This window comes from Coregonus lavaretus (genome assembly GCF_964263955.1).
Source record: "Coregonus lavaretus genome assembly, chromosome: 3".
Classification (NCBI taxonomy): Eukaryota; Metazoa; Chordata; class Actinopteri; order Salmoniformes; family Salmonidae; genus Coregonus; species Coregonus lavaretus.
In genome coordinates, this window is record NC_139990.1 from 66,605,140 (window position 1) to 66,620,896 (window position 15,757).

The window sequence follows — 15,757 nt, forward strand, 5'->3', positions numbered from 1 at the left end:
GTCAGGACTACCGGGCATGATGACACCTTGCTGTCCCCAGTCCGCCTGGCCTTGCTGCTATTCCAGTTTCAACTGTTCTGCCTGCGGTTACGAAACCCCTACCTGTCCCAGACCTGCTGTTTTCAACTCTTAATGATCGGCTATGAAAAGCCAACTGAGAGACCTGAGCCCTAGGACCATACGTCGGGACTACCGGCCGTGGTGACTCCTTGCTGTCCCCAGTCCGCCTGGCCTTGCTGCTATTCCAGTTTCAACTGTTCTGCCTGCGGTTATGGAACCCCTACCTGTCCCAGACCTGCTGTTTTCAACTCTTAATGATCGGCTATGAAAAGCCAACTGAGATTTATTCCTGATTATTATTTGACCATGCTTGTCACTTATGAACATTTTTGAACATCTTGGCATGGTTCTGTTATAATCTTCACCCGGCACAGCCAGAAGAGGACTGGCCACCCCTCATAGCCTGGTTCCTCTCTAGGTTTCTTCCTAGGTTTTCGCCTTTCTAGGGAGTTTTTCCTAGCCACCGTGCTTCTACACCTGCATTACTAGCTGTTTGGGGTTTTAGGCTGGGTTTCTGTACAGCACTTCGAGATATTAGCTGATGTAAGAAGGGCTATATAAAATAAAATTGATTGATTGATGATTGAAACCCATTTCATGAAGCTCCCGACGAACAGTTATTGTGCTGACATTGCTTCCAGAGGCAGTTTGGAGCTCAGTAGTGAGTGTTGCAACCAAAGACAGATTATTTTAATGCGTTACGCGCTTCAGCACTCTGGGGTCCCGTTCTGTGAGCTTGTGTGGTACCGCGGCTGAGCCGTTGTTGCTCCTAGACTTTTCCACTTCACAATAACAGCACTTACAGTTGACCGGGGCAGCTCTAGCAGGGCAGACATTTGATGAACTGACTTGTTGGAAAGGTGGCATCCTTTGATGGTGCCACGTTGAAAGTCACTGAGCTCTTCATTACAGGCCATTCTACTGCCAAAGTTTTCCTATGGAGATTGCATGGCTGTGTGCTCGATTTTATACACCTGTCAACAACGGGTGAGGCTGAAATAGCCGAATGCACTAATTTGAAGGGGTGTCCACATACTACATCAATTAATTGGTTCCCCTGCACATCGACTCGGTACTGGTACCCCGTGTGATTAATACACATTGTGTATTTTTCTATATTGTTCGGAAGAGCCAGTAAGTAAGCATTTCACTATTAGTCTAGACCTGTTGTGACAAATTAATTCGATTTGATTAGATTTTAGCACATAACCAAACACGATTTACATTATAAATTTGAACAGAAGTGAGGCGAGTTAGAACAGAAGTCACGCACCTGCCACTTGGGTGTCGCTCCGGGCTCAAACACGCAACAAGCTCAATTCCCCTCCCCACCAAACCATTCACATCATCAGACAGTATCCATGTGTTTTGCCCCCTGATCATAGTTATGAGGTCGACATACTTTGAAACTGTTACTGTGGTCGTAATCATTATTCTGAGTTAATTCAATGACGGGGAGGGTAAAGCAAAGGGAAGGATCACGTGAAAATATGTTAAACTTTTTTATTGACACCCCCTCTCCCCCAGCAATTTCTGAACGGTTCGTTACAGTCATGTGTGCATACATTTTACATATGGTTGGACCCGGGAACCGAATCCACTATCCTGGTGCCATGCTCTACCAACTGAGCTACAGAGGACCACAAGTGAAGAACCATCTAGTACAATTAACCAATTAATCATCATCAAGAAATTAATACATGTGATCTAATTATAGAATGAATATAAAAATGTGCAATAAAACCTGAAATACAGATGAACTGAAATAAACATAAAGGGTGGAAATGGATGGTTAAACAAAATTTTTTGGAGATGACAAAGTGAAAAGCTTGATTTATGTTTGTTATTTACATTTGTCTGATAGATGAAAAAGGTTCTGATGAGGTATATTACCACAGTCCCTATATTCACTTCCCTCAGGTAGAGCTGAAACCATGAATCCAGATCTACAGTCATGGTGTTACTGTCTCTCTCCCCTCTGCAGCGTTCACATATCACTGCCACTGGTCTCCCTCTGTGCTCCTCTGCTACCATGCTCTTTCCTCTGACACACACACAAACACACAAACTTATATACACATTTCCAAAAGGGTTAGAACTACAGTGATTTTTTTAGTGTGCAAATGACTAATACTATCCTAAAGAGTGCTCTCACCTGTATGACTTCATAAGTAGAGGTCACGTTGGAGATCTCTAGTGTGGCGTATGTGTCATCTACTGACTGTTGGCAGACACGGGGACATGTCACATAATAAGTGCCTCATACATAATACAGTATTTAATAGCAAAAGCACAATACATAGAAAACATAAACACTATTAACATGTTATTTCTAGGTAATTACAATAAGTTACCTGTTACTATCTTCAAAACAAAAGAAATGACCAAGTATTACTATGTATTTTCTAGGTAATTCCAAAGAAATTTCTGTACTGTAAGATAAAGTGCTACCGACATACCTTCAGTCCTCTGGATAATCTGATAGTGAATAGAGATGACGACAAAGATTAGAATGGAAATATTGAAATTGATATATTACCATATACAGTGCCTTCAGAAAGTATTCAGACCCCTTGACTTTTTCCACAGTTTGTTACGTTACAGGCTTATTCTAAAATTGATTAAGTAAAACCATTTCCACAGCTATCTACACACAATACCCCATAATGACAAAGCGAAAAGAGGTTTGTGGAAATGTTTGCACATTTATTAAAAACAAAAAACAGAAATACCTTATTTACATAAGTATTCAGACCCTTTGCTATATGACTCGAAATTGAGCTCAGGTCCATATCCTGTTTCCACTGATCATCCTTGAGATGTTTCTGCATTGAAGGTCCCCAAGAACACGGTGGCCTCCATCATTCTTAAATGGAAGAAGTTTGGAACCACTAAGACTCTTCCTAGAGCTGGCCGCTGGCCAAACTGAGCAATCGGGAGAGAAGGGCCTTGGTCAGGGAGGTGACCAAGAACCTGATGGTCACTCTGACAGAGCTACAGAGTTCCTCTGTGGAGATGGTAGAACCTTCCAGAAGGACAACCATCTCTGCAGCACTCCACCAATCAGGCCTTTATGGTAGAGTGGCCAGACAGAAGCCACTACTCAGTAAATGGCACTTGACAGCCCGCTAGGAGTTTGCCAAAAGTCACCTAAAGACTCTCAGACCATGAGAAACAAGATTCTCTGGTCTGATGAAACCAAGATTGAACTATTTTGCCTGAATGCCAAGCGTCACGTCTGGAGAAAACCTGGCACCATCCCTACGGTGAAGCATGGTGGTGGCAGCATCATGCTGTGGGGATGTTTTTCAGTGGCAGGGACTGGGAGACTAGTCAGGATCAAGGCAAAGATGAACGGAGCAAAGTACAGAGAGATTCTTGATGAAAACCTGCTCCAGAGCGCTCAGGACCTCAGACTGGGGTGAAGGTTCACCTTCCAACAGGACAACGACCCTAAGCACACAGCCAAGACGTCATACCCAAGAAGACTCAAGGCTGTAATCGCTGCCAAAGGTGCTTCAACAAAGCACTGAGTAAAGGGTCTGAATACTTATGTAAATGTGATATTTCAGATTTTATATTTTTATACATTTCCTAAAGTTTATAAAAAACAGTTTTTGCTTTGTCATTATGGGGTATTGTGTGTAGATTGATGAGGGGGAAAAACCATTTAATCAATTTTAGAATAAGGCTGTAATGTAACAAAATGTGGAAAAAGTCAAGGGGTCTGAACACTTTCCGAATGCACTGTATATTACCATATGGATATATTAATCTCTCGATGACAGACTACCAATGACCAAATTACGCTAGATTTTAGTTCTGGGTTAACCAAGATTATATATATTACTATTTCTGAAAAATGTCCATGAAATAATGAAATACAAGATTTTACTTGCTTAGCAATTACAGTAAGTCCATTTTACCTGATATATCTGTAGACTCCGAAGATGACTGTTAGAATCCACAGGACAATGACCACTCCACAGATTATGGATGGAACTGATACTTGAGTTACAAGACAAGTTACTTTGTTAGTTTCCAAATCCACAGTCTCTATACTTTCTGTATGTTTACCAAATGTCTTTATAACGGATTTATACAGGTAATAGAATAATCATTAAATTGTAAAATTGCTTAAAATGTAATTGATTTCATTTTAATTAATTAATTAATTTAATTATACACAACAATTTGTTTAATCTAGTATATTCTAATTGTTACAGCACTAGGCCTACCTGTAGGTGTGGAGGGGAAGTGGTGCAGATACACAAAGATGTTGGCCATTTCTTTGCCATAGCTATTCTGTGCTTCACAACAGAACAGTCCACTCTCACTGATATCCTGCAGAACCAGAGACTGAGATCTAGACTCCATCGGGACCATCTTGCTCTCATTGACTCTGTACCAGTTGTAGGTCTTCACTGCTGGGTTGGCATTGCTGCTGCAGGTCAGAGTCAATGAGCTTCCCTCTACGACTAGACCAGAGGGACTGACTGATACTGAGGTGTTCCTGGGTTTATCTATAAAAAGTAAAAGACAATGTTTAAAAAAGAGTGAACTTATTGGGTGCCACCATTTCACCCTGACCCATTGCTAGCAGTGGATGCATCTGGTTCATGCTAGAATACATGTAGTTGTTTTTATTTTATACTTACATGCCACACCTAGCTGAAAGACAGCAGACTTCTGCAATCCAAGGTCATTTCTGGCCTCACAGTAGAACTGGGTGTTGTCTGGCGACACCTGGACAGTTAGCACTCTTGTAGCCTTCACTGGTGCCACCTGATCTTCATTAACTCTGTACCAGGTGTAGCTCTTCACTGCTGGATTGGCATTGCTTCTGCAGGTCAGAGTCACAGAGCTGCCCTCTACCATTGAACCAGAGGGACTGACTGACGCGAATGTCTTCTTGGGAGGGTCTGGGGGAAAGAAACAACCGATATTGTATGTCAAGAATCAATTTAGTGTGTGTTATGATGCTGGCTATAGTTTAAAATATGTATCATATTTGGTTTCATTTTGTACATACACATCCCATCTAGTTGAATGACAGATGAGTTCTCTGTTCCATGATCATTGCTGGCTTCACAGTAGAAATAACTGTCATCTGCTGGTACCTGGACAGATAGCATTCTTCTAGCCCCCACTGTTGTGACCTGTTCTCCATTGACTCTGTACCAGGTGTAGCGCCCCACTGCTGGGTTGGCATTGCTGCTGCAGGTCAGACTCACAGAGCTGCCCTCTACCACTGAACTAGAGGGACTGACTGATGCTAATGTGTTCCTGGGAGGGTCTGTAAAAAGTTAGATTAAATGTTTTTTATTTAATTATTTATTTGTGGGGCCTCCATTTCACCCTGACCCATTGCTAGCAGTGGGTCAATCTGGTTCATGCTACAATATAGTTTTTTGTTTTTTTATACTTACATGGCACACCTAGTTGAATGACAGTAGACTTCTGCAACCCAAGATAATTGCTGGCCTCACAGTAGAACTGGCTGTTGTCTGCAGACACCTGGATAGTTACAACTCTTCTAGACCCCGCTGATGTGAACTGTTTTCCATCAACTCTAAACCAGTTGTAGGTCAATACTCCTGGATTGGCATTGCTGATGCAGGTCAGAGTCACAGAGCTGCCCTCTACCACTGAACCAGAGGGACGGACTGACACTGAGGTGTTCCTGGGAGGGTCTGGGGGAAATAAAAACATAATGATTTACTATCAACACAAACTGGCCTAACTTATTCCATTATAACCAGAAGAACAATTGAACATACATAGAACAGTGATTGTGAGGCTTTTCTCAGATGATACATCACTGTTGCCATCTTGTCGTTTGTAGAGAGCAGTGCAGGACATTGTCTGTCCATGATGAAGGTATGATGCAGTGAAGGTCAGAGTAGATTCCGTGACTTCAGTTTGGTGCCTTCTTTTGTTTTGTTTCTTCACACTGTCACCCAGTCTGGGGGTCCATGTCAGAGTTGGAGGGAGAAAGGGACAGGGGCTTGCAGCAGAGCAGATCAAAATCACTGATTCCCCCTCTTTCACAATCACTGTAACTGGGGTTAGAGTGGGTTGGGGAGGAGAGTCTTCAGGAGATAAAAATGTAATATAGTTTATAACACAAGCAGACATAGGCTACATCAATTTAATACTGTAACTGACATGGCACAAATAAATGGCTTATTCTAATGCATGAACATTCAGTAGGATGTGTTATTTTTGCTAAAGTAGAATTCCTGAATTTAGTGACAAGAAATTAGACACTCTTTCTCCACCTAATTAACCACCTGCATAAACATGTGAACACAGTAACTAACCTCAACCACCAGAAATAAAAACACAGAACTGTTGTAAATAGTAATAATGTACCTTTAACATCAATATTGATGCTTTCAGGAAACTTAAATGGAAGACTTTTGTCACATTCAAGGTTGAAGAAAGATTGGGATAGGTAGGAACGGGGATAAGGGTAAGGAAGGTTCAAGATAGTGGTGCAGTTCTTCTCCAGCAAGTCATCTCTTGTGGGTGCCATTAACACTGGTTTCACGATTACTCTGTTCCATGTTCCTTTACATGGACGAGTGAGGGATGACTCATATTTAGACTCCAATGTAAATCTACATGGAATTAGCACACAAGATCCACTCAGAGCCTTAATACCGCTGGGAATCAAGACTTTCCCATTTTGGCACAGAGCACCTGAAATACACAACAGAATGTTTAGACTGAGAATGAATAGCATAAACACAATGGCTATGGCTTGTATCTAGGATACAGTAACACATTAAGCCATATAGAAAACTCTTTAACCCTATTCTGAACCGGCTGGTAGAGCATGTTTTGGCAATGGATTTTAGAAGTGGATATGAAAAAAATCTTAATTTGAACTTGATTGGTCAACTAAATTAACATACTTTATTATGCATCAATAAACATAATTGATATCCTTCTGGGTTAATGCAGTTCAGTATTGTGGCACTCTAACTTTGCCCATTCAGACGACCGTAAGAAACTCAAAATCAGTCACCAAAGATATGGCATAAAAAGGTACAAATTCAGTTAGTTGAGGGATTCATATTTCACCATTCCTGTTAGTAGAGACCTTGAAGAGTAGGAATATTAAAATAAATAGTTAAAATGTCAAAAGGCATAAAAGCAATACTTTTGAAAACATGTACTCAACCAGGCTTGATGTCAGTAAAAAGTATGGTGGACTAAGAATAGGATACATACATTTGTATTAAAAATACTTATTTTGGTGAAAAAATATGATTGAATTGTTGACGACACACTATATTAGGAAACATAAATTGTTTAAACCACATTTCATGATCCATGGGGTCAATTAATAGTGCTGAGCAATTAACCCACATTTCGTTTTTATTCCGGTTATTAAACAACTAATTGACCGACGTCGGTTCAATTACTTGAATTCCTTTAGTTCGTTTTTTTTTAGGCCAACCCACCGTTTCTCTGGAGAGAAATCAGATCGTTCACAAGATAAATCAATTATAGAAGTATGTGGGACGCTGGGCTGAAGGTAGTAGTAGTTTTCATTAAACAAATATTCAACATAGTTCAGCTCAGAAACATGGTAATTAACTACAATGACCATAATTCATGGTGCCAGTTTTTTTCCCGTCTTGACAGAGAGGAAGAAGTGAAACGAGATGTTTCACTCTCGACAAAATCTGTCCAAAATAATCCCAATGCTTTTCTATTGTTTAATTTTGGACCTACATTTGATGCCTGCCTTCTCGCCTTCGGAACATCGACTCCCATTGTTAGGGCGGAGACATGATCATCTCGTTATTATTTGCAGATCTTTGGACAGATACACCTTACGCATGCTAGGTTAGGTAGATACACACAGACCCCCAACTGTCACGATCGTTACAGGAAGACTCGGACCAAGGCGCAACGTGATAAGCGTACATTTTATTTACCGTACTGCACACGAAACAAAACAACAAACCAAACGATACGTGAAGTCCTAGGTTATACACACCAAACCAAACAGAACAAGATCCCACAATAAACTAGTGAAAACAGGCTGCCTAAGTATGGTCCCCAATCAGAGACAACGAGCTACAGCTGCCTCTGATTGGGAACCACCGGAGCTGGACTGGACACCGGTGGAGCGGATTGCTCTGGCTCCGGTGTGGAGCAGCTGACTGGTACCGGACCAGGCACCGGTGGAACAGGCACGGACCGTGCCGGACTGACGACGCGCACCACTGTCTTGGTGCGGGGAGCAGGAACGGGCCGGACCGGGCTGACGACGCGCACCACTGGCTTGGTGCGGGGAGCAGAAACGGGCCGGACCGGGCTGCCGACGCGCACCACTGGCTTGGTGCGGGGAGCAGGAACGGGCCGGACCGGGCTGGCGACGCGCACCACTGGCTTGGTGCGGGGAGCAGGAACGGGCCGGACCGGGCTGGCGACGCGCACCACAGGCTTGGTGCGAGGGACAGGAACAGGCCGGACCGGGCTGGTGACGCGCACCACAGGCTTGGTGCGAGGGACAGGAACAGGCCGGACCGGGCTGGCGACGCGCACCACAGGCTTGGTGCGAGGGACAGGAACAGGCCGGACCGGGCTGGCGACGCGCACCACTGTCTTGGTGCGGGGAGCAGGAACGGGCCGGACCGGGCTGGCGACGCGCACCACTGGCTTGGTGCGGGGAGCAGGAACAGGCCGGACCGGGCTGGCGACGAGCACCACAGGCTTGGTGCGGGGGAGCAGGAACAGGCCGGACCGGGCTGGCGACGCGCTCCGCCGATGCGCCCTGTAGCTGCCTCCAGCAGCACATTTCTTGGGGTTGCCTCTCGCGTGTCCGTCGTCGGCACGGTTGGCGCCGTTTCTCCTCTCCTGCCTGGGCATTTACTTTTGCCCATGGCCCTCTGCCCGCGAATATGTCCTCCCAAGACCACCATTGGCCCACCTGCGACATCGCCATACTCTCCTCCTGGGCACGCTGCTTGGTCCTCCTTTGGTGGGATCTTCTGTCACGATCGTAACAGGAAGACTCGGACCAAGGCGCAACGTGATAAGCGTACATTTTATTTACCGTACTGCACACGAAACAAAACAACAAACCAAACGATACGTGAAGTCCTAGGTTATACACACCAAACCAAACGGAACAAGATCCCACAATAAACTTGTGAAAACAGGCTGCCTAAGTATGGTCCCCAATCAGAGACAACGAGCTACAGCTGCCTCTGATTGGGAACCACCCTGGCCAACATAGATCTAAACGATCTAGAACGAAAACATAGAAAATGTAACAGAAACTCCACACCCTGGCTCAACATTTAAGAGTCCCCCGAGCCAGGGCGTGACACCAACAACACAACGATGAGGGACAGAGAGTTCTTAGGCAGGCTAACTAAATAGGATGACTAAAGACAGTACAGTATGGGGAGCACAGATAACTGGCTGGCTGACTGTTACTGCCAGAGCAGAGATCAGATTATGACTTTTGGGGAATTACAAAATAATAGTCATCAAATAAAAACTATGTAAAATACACAACTTAAATATTGTATTATTTTATAGTAATTTCCTATTTTTCTATTGATGTCTACCCAATGTGGACCTGACAGAGACAATGGAATATTTCCTATGTTTTGGCAATTGAATGTTCACTATTTTTGGCTTTGGAATTACCATCAAAAATCTTTGTAATGTCATTATTTCAGAATGCATTTAATGTAAAAAAAGAAAAAAAAGAATGGAAACCGAAATCGAACCGAAACCGAACTGACCTAAAAAAGCACTAATCGCTAAGCACTATCAATTTATCAATATTCAGACTTAAGTTCGCCTATAAAATTATGCCTATAATAGTAATACAAAACTGCACTTTGTCTATTATCTCAAAATATAGTCTGAACATGTGGAAAACATGGTGGAAGAACCTGGATCATTTGAAATTTAAGAATTTTGAGGGACATAGCACTATACACCACCTGAAAATGCATTCATTTCAATGTAATTGGACATACAACATTACCATAATGACATCAGTCCTCATTTAACAATGCTTACCTACCTATAAAAGCCATTGAAGCAGACGTAATTTTTGTAATATTTTTGAGATTAGTAATAATGCTATGCAAACTGCCATTCTAATATGGCATTGAAAAGACAGTTAAGGGTTAAAAAATAGCACATTTTATCTAAGGTTACAAATAAGTCAAACCTGAAAGTAAAAATTAACCCAAAACCTCACAAACCTCTCAGCAGACAGCCAATGAGAACCAACGACCCTGCACCTGCACCACTCATGACACGCTGAAAGTGACTGACAGCTCTGATGGAAATCCCCGGATGAAGTGAAACAGGAAAGATGGCAGAACTGCGCAATGTTCAGGAAACCTGAAGAAATTTGAGAAATTACATTTCTACACTTATTATAGTATAACATCTATACCACAGAGATCCTTTAAATAGTATATGATCTAATAATCATATTATTAATTATTAAAGTGGAACTGACTGTGTTTTAGCAACATTAAATCTTATTACCTTTTAATTTTTTATTTTTCTGACACGGGAGCACATTTTCATAAATCGATAGAATGTTTGGGAATGACGTATAGTAAGGAATTATTGAAAATTCTATAGCAATATAGAGTGGAAAGCGTCAGCACGTTTGGACAATTAATAGACATTGCAGTAAATAAAACCGAATAAAAACATCTGTCTTCTCTGGGACCAGTCTACACAGACCGGTGTGCCATAGTCAATCAGAGCTACAGTAAGCCTATATGCAAATAAGCCATTTGCCACACAGGCCTGCCATCATTCACTTTGAACTGGACTTTGTGTTTACAGAGAGTAGCAACAGCACAACACAACTTTAGATCATTAGAACGCATTCGCCAAAAGCCACAAAATACACCTGGATGGATTTCTGTAAATATGTAAATACCACAGGATTCCTCTTACATTTGGGAACTTCACAGTCCTATTGATCAAACAACCATGAAAAGGGAGGCTCTCTCTCCCTCAGTTGCTTATGCACATTAACAACAACAAGATCAACAACTAATGCTAACCAGAGCGAGATTATCTCAAATCTAACAAGGGAACATTAGATAAACCCTCTCAAACTTTTTCAGCTAGTTGGACTTCAAAATTGCACTGTAAACGATGGAGAGTAGTAGCCTGCTCGTCCTTCTGCAGCTTGCCTGCCAATGCATGCTTGTCCCAACCCACACAAAAGGCTGTAATTTCATAAAGTAGATGACTAAACTGTTGACTCATTTATACTTGCTTGTGTGTCCTATTCAGCCCGCGGGCCTTATGTTTGACACATGCGCTAGCGTATTAGCCACATTATGACTGACTTGTGATCATTGCCCTTGCTAGTTTGATTATAATGACATTCCCAGCCTTGGTTACCGTCATCCGTTTTAGTTCATAATATTGAGTCATTGAAACAGAAACGGTGCATTCCAGATGGGTGGAAATAATAGCCTAAAGAGTGCTCTCACCTGTATGACCTCATAAGTAGAGGTCACATTGGAGATCTGTAGTGTGGCGTATGTGTCATATGCTGCCTGGCCCTTTGTTGGCAATAAGTGCCTCACATAATACAATATTTAACAGCAACAGCACAATGAAATCAAGAACAAGAAGATTATTTAACAATATTAACATGGTTATTTCTAAGTAATTATAATAAGTTACCTATTACTGTCATTACAACATGTACAAACAATTATTACCATGTCATTTCTAGGTAATTGCAAAGTACTTTCTGTACAGTAAGATGCTGACCTTCTAGGCAGAGTTGCAAAGAAAAAGCCATATCTCAGACTGGCCAATATAAAGAAAAGATTAAGATGGGCAGTCTGAGATATGGCTTTTCTTTGCAACTCTGCTTAGAAGGTCAGCATCCCGGAGTCGCCTCTTCACTGTTGACGTTGAGACTGGTGTTTTGCGGGTACTATTTCATGAAGCTGCCAGTTGAGGACCTGTGAGGCGTCTGTTTCTCAAACTAGACACTAATGTATTTGTCCTCTTGCTCAGTTGTGCACCGGGGCCTCCCACTCCTCTTTCTATTCTGGTTAGAGACATTTTGCGTTGTTCTGTGAAGGGAGTAGTACACAGCGTTGTACGGGATCTTCAGTTTCTTGGCAATTTCTAGCATGGAATAGCCTTCATTTCTCAGAACAAGAATAGACTGACGAGTTTCAGAAGAAAGTTCTTTTTTTCTGGCCATTTTGATCCTGTAATCAAACCCACAATTGCTGATGCTCCAGATACTCAACTAGTCTCAAGAAGGCCAGTTGTATTGCTTCTTTAATCAGCACAACAGTTTTCAGCTATGCTAACATAATTGCAAAAGGGTTTTCTAATGATCAATTAGCCTTTAAAAAAAAGGATAAACTTGGATTTGCAAACACAACGTGCCATTGGAACACAGGACTGACGGTTGCTGATAATGGGCCTCTGTACGCCTATGTAGATATTCCATTAAAAATCAGCCGTTTCCAGCTACAATAACCATTTACAACATTAACAATGTCTACACTGTATTTCTGATTAATTTGATGTTATTTTAATGGACAAAAAAAATGCTTTTCTTTGGAAAACAAGGACATTTCTAAGTGACCCCAAACGTTTGAATGGTAGTATACATATATATAACAATAATTTAAAAAAAGATTTACATGAAATACAACGTCTTAGGTACCCGTATACGGGACGGTTCAGCTAACGTAATTAGACCAGTAAATAGTACCCATGGTATACAATCTGATATACCACATCTTTCAGCCAATAAACATTCAGGACTCGAACCACCCAGTTTATAAAATATAACATCACATAACGTCACATTATTAACAGAGGCTAGTGAAATACTACAATAGTTAAAGATAAGTTAAAATAAGTAAAAACATTTAGAATTTTTTAAATTATTGTTCAACTCTTACCAGATGAGCAGCAGTGCTTTCTGGCCTCTTGCTGCCACTCCAGTGGCTGTTGTAACTGCAGTGCACCACTTCCTTTGATACACACACACCCTTCCCGAAACAGATGAGGAACTAAATGCAACAATATCTTCTTCTTAATTTGGAAACTGAGATACATTTTGATATAGTTATATTTCAACAAATAATAATTTGGAGGGTCCTTATATTTGTCCTGTTACACACAAGTGTGTAATGGAAATGCGTTTTCTTGCATATCCCAACTCCCCCTGAGACACATGCAGAGGAGGGGTCACCATTGTACAGCGCCCCTGGAGCAATTAGGGCTAAGTGCCTTGCACAAAGGCACAGCGACATATTTCTTACCTTGACGGCGCTGGTACTCGAACCAGCAACTGTTCAGTTACTGGCCCAATGCTCTAACCTCGAGGCTACCTGCCGCCCCAAATATAGCAGCTGCCCTCTTCATGTTACAACAGTTGGGGTTAAAGGAACATTGTTCCCATTCAATTCCTATAAATGTGAAATGGTCAATACTAGAATTATTAGATCTGAAATATTTATCTACAATTATGGGTGCCAGTTTGCATTGCTCAATAGCTGTCTTGCAAGAAAGAAAAGTTAAAAGAATACAAATAAAAGCATAATTAAAAAGTGGCCGTTTTAAAGTAGACATTGAAGCAATGTAAATCAGTAGGGAAGGTTGTTTTCACAAAAAGAGTAAACAAAAGTGCAATAACCTTTAATAGTGATAATAATAATAATAAGAATCATTCATATTTATATGTAGAAGCATATAGTATTCCTGTGTTGATATTGTCAAACAAACAACAATACATTTTGTAAGCTGAATGCACGGTCAGGGTTTTTAGTGATTTGAGACAAATAAACAAATTAAGGTTTGTCTGTCAGTATACTGTGTCATGGTTGGCAGTGACTCGAAGCTGTCCAATGGTTGCTCCAGCTTACAGGTCCACATTGTCATATTCCCAAGGCTGTCCCTCCTTCGTCCTCTAAAATGATCTTGTTCCACGCAGAACCTGTAACAGTCCACAGATAGGACAGGCAGACACAGGACGGGGGTCAGGGATTTAAATCCACAATTGTAATGAAATGGTCAAGTCTTTTTACAACACGTTCCATGATAATGGGGCAATAACTATGCAAGAAATCGGTGGCTGATGGAGATTACGCGTTTGACAAATTCATGTTGCATAAATTGTTGCTCTCCATTGCTACTACTCAATAAACTACCTGAGAACAAAGTTCTGGTGAGATCTACCACAGACCCTGTATGCCAGGTGTAGGCAACTACATTCAGCCACATGCCAATTTTTGTCAGAGCGGATGGTCAGGGGTGCCGGGACACAATTATAATCATTTGTACACTGCAAATTGACCACAAGTAAGCCCCAAAATAGATTTTATTTGAAAATATCATGATAATTTCCTACCTTGATAATATTGATCACGTCTCTCTTTTTATTTGTAGGAATACTTGGGAACAGATTTCCTAAATTAAAATAATTTCTAGCGGAATTCCTGGTGCATTTACAGTATTTTTCTTAAACCAAAAAAAGTATATTTTTAAACTTTGGGGGGCCAAAAGAAATCACTGATCCTTGCTGTATGCACTTTCTCAGGTACAGCAGCAAAAGCCCTGAATCCAGAGCTACGATCATGGTGTTACTGTCTCTCTCCCCTCTGCAGCGTTCACATATCACTGCCACTGGGCTCTCTCTGTGCTCCTCTGCTCCCACGTTTCCTCTGACACACACACGAACGCACGAGCGCACACACTTACACACACAAACACACACGTTATATGTGGTCAAATAAATGCTTCTTATATACACATTTCCAAAAGTGTGAAAACTATCATGATTTTATGTATGCCAATCATCATAAATAATAGCCTAAAGAGTGCTCTCACCTGTTTGACCTCATCAGTAGAGGTCACATTGGAGATCTGTAGTGTGGCGTATGTGTCATATGCTGCCTGGCCCTTTGTTGGCAATAAGTGCCTCACATAATACAATATTTAACAGCAACAGCACAATGAAATCAAGAACAAGAAGATTATTTAACAATATTAAAAGGGTTATTTCTAGGTAATTACAATAAGTTATCTATTACTGTCATTAAAACATGTACAAACAATTATTACCTTGTCATTTCTAGGTAATTGCAAAGTAATTTCTGTACAGTAAGATAAAGTACAGTATGCTACCGACATACCTTCAGTCCTCTGGATAGTCTGCTAGTATATGAAATATTGAAACTCATATTTGACCACACAGAGCTGCCCTCGACCACTAGACCAGAGGGACTGACTGACACTGAGGAGTTCTTGGGGTGGTCTGTAAAAATGTAGACAATGTTTGAAGAGAGTAAATTCATTGGGTGCCACCATTGCACCCTGAAACCATGGCTACACCGGCCCTGTGGGTGCGCCCGCGTGCATCATCCTGTGCATGTTGATTTTGTCTATCCCCACCAGAGATCATGACACACAGCTTAAAATGCCAAAACTAACTGTGAACCAGCTATATTAATTTGGGGACAGGTCGAAACACACATGAAACTTTCACGGACACTTAGCTCTACTCCTAGAAAAAAGGGTTCCAAAAGGGTTCTTCGGCTGTCCCCATAGGGGAACCATTTTTGGTTCCAGGTAGAACCCTTTTGGGTTCCATGTTGAACCCTCTGTAGAAAGGGTTCTACATGGAACCTAAAAGGGTTCT

The 15,757-nt window shown here is 41.6% G+C and overlaps 1 protein-coding gene across 2 annotated transcripts; it reads right to left on the reverse strand.

The window, feature by feature from the left end:
- Positions 1 to 1,894: 1,894 nt before the first annotated feature.
- Positions 1,895 to 13,069, reverse strand: LOC311113513 (B-cell receptor CD22-like). Of its 2 annotated transcripts, none has more exons than XM_084156750.1 (12): positions 13,017 to 13,069; positions 10,308 to 10,449; positions 6,436 to 6,765; positions 5,841 to 6,122; positions 5,490 to 5,753; positions 5,093 to 5,356; positions 4,719 to 4,982; positions 4,299 to 4,583; positions 3,987 to 4,068; positions 2,520 to 2,538; positions 2,216 to 2,281; positions 1,895 to 2,104 (listed from the first exon to the last, which is right to left on the reverse strand). In XM_084156750.1, the coding sequence occupies exons 2-12, from the start codon at positions 10,357 to 10,359 to the stop codon at positions 2,048 to 2,050; spliced, it is 1,965 nt and encodes a 654-aa protein (XP_084012876.1). In that variant the 5' UTR covers positions 10,360 to 10,449; positions 13,017 to 13,069; the 3' UTR covers positions 1,895 to 2,047. The 2 variants fall into 2 exon arrangements, with proteins under 2 accessions (XP_084012876.1, XP_084012875.1); XM_084156749.1 differs by having other exon boundaries at positions 5,841 to 6,152.
- Positions 13,070 to 15,757: the final 2,688 nt, after the last annotated feature.

Bases quoted from the DNA above. Each gene is read 5' to 3' on its own strand.
- LOC311113513 (XM_084156749.1), bottom strand. From the start codon at position 10,359: ATGAGTGGTGCAGGTGCAGGGTCGTTGGTTCTCATTGGCTGTCTGCTG. The intron at 6,153-6,435 runs GTACATTATTAC...TATCTCCTGAAG, and splicing joins CATCAATATTGATGTTAAAG to ACTCTCCTCCCCAACCCACT. The intron at 4,069-4,298 runs GTAGGCCTAGTG...TTGTAACTCAAG, and splicing joins CTTCCCCTCCACACCTACAG to TATCAGTTCCATCCATAATC.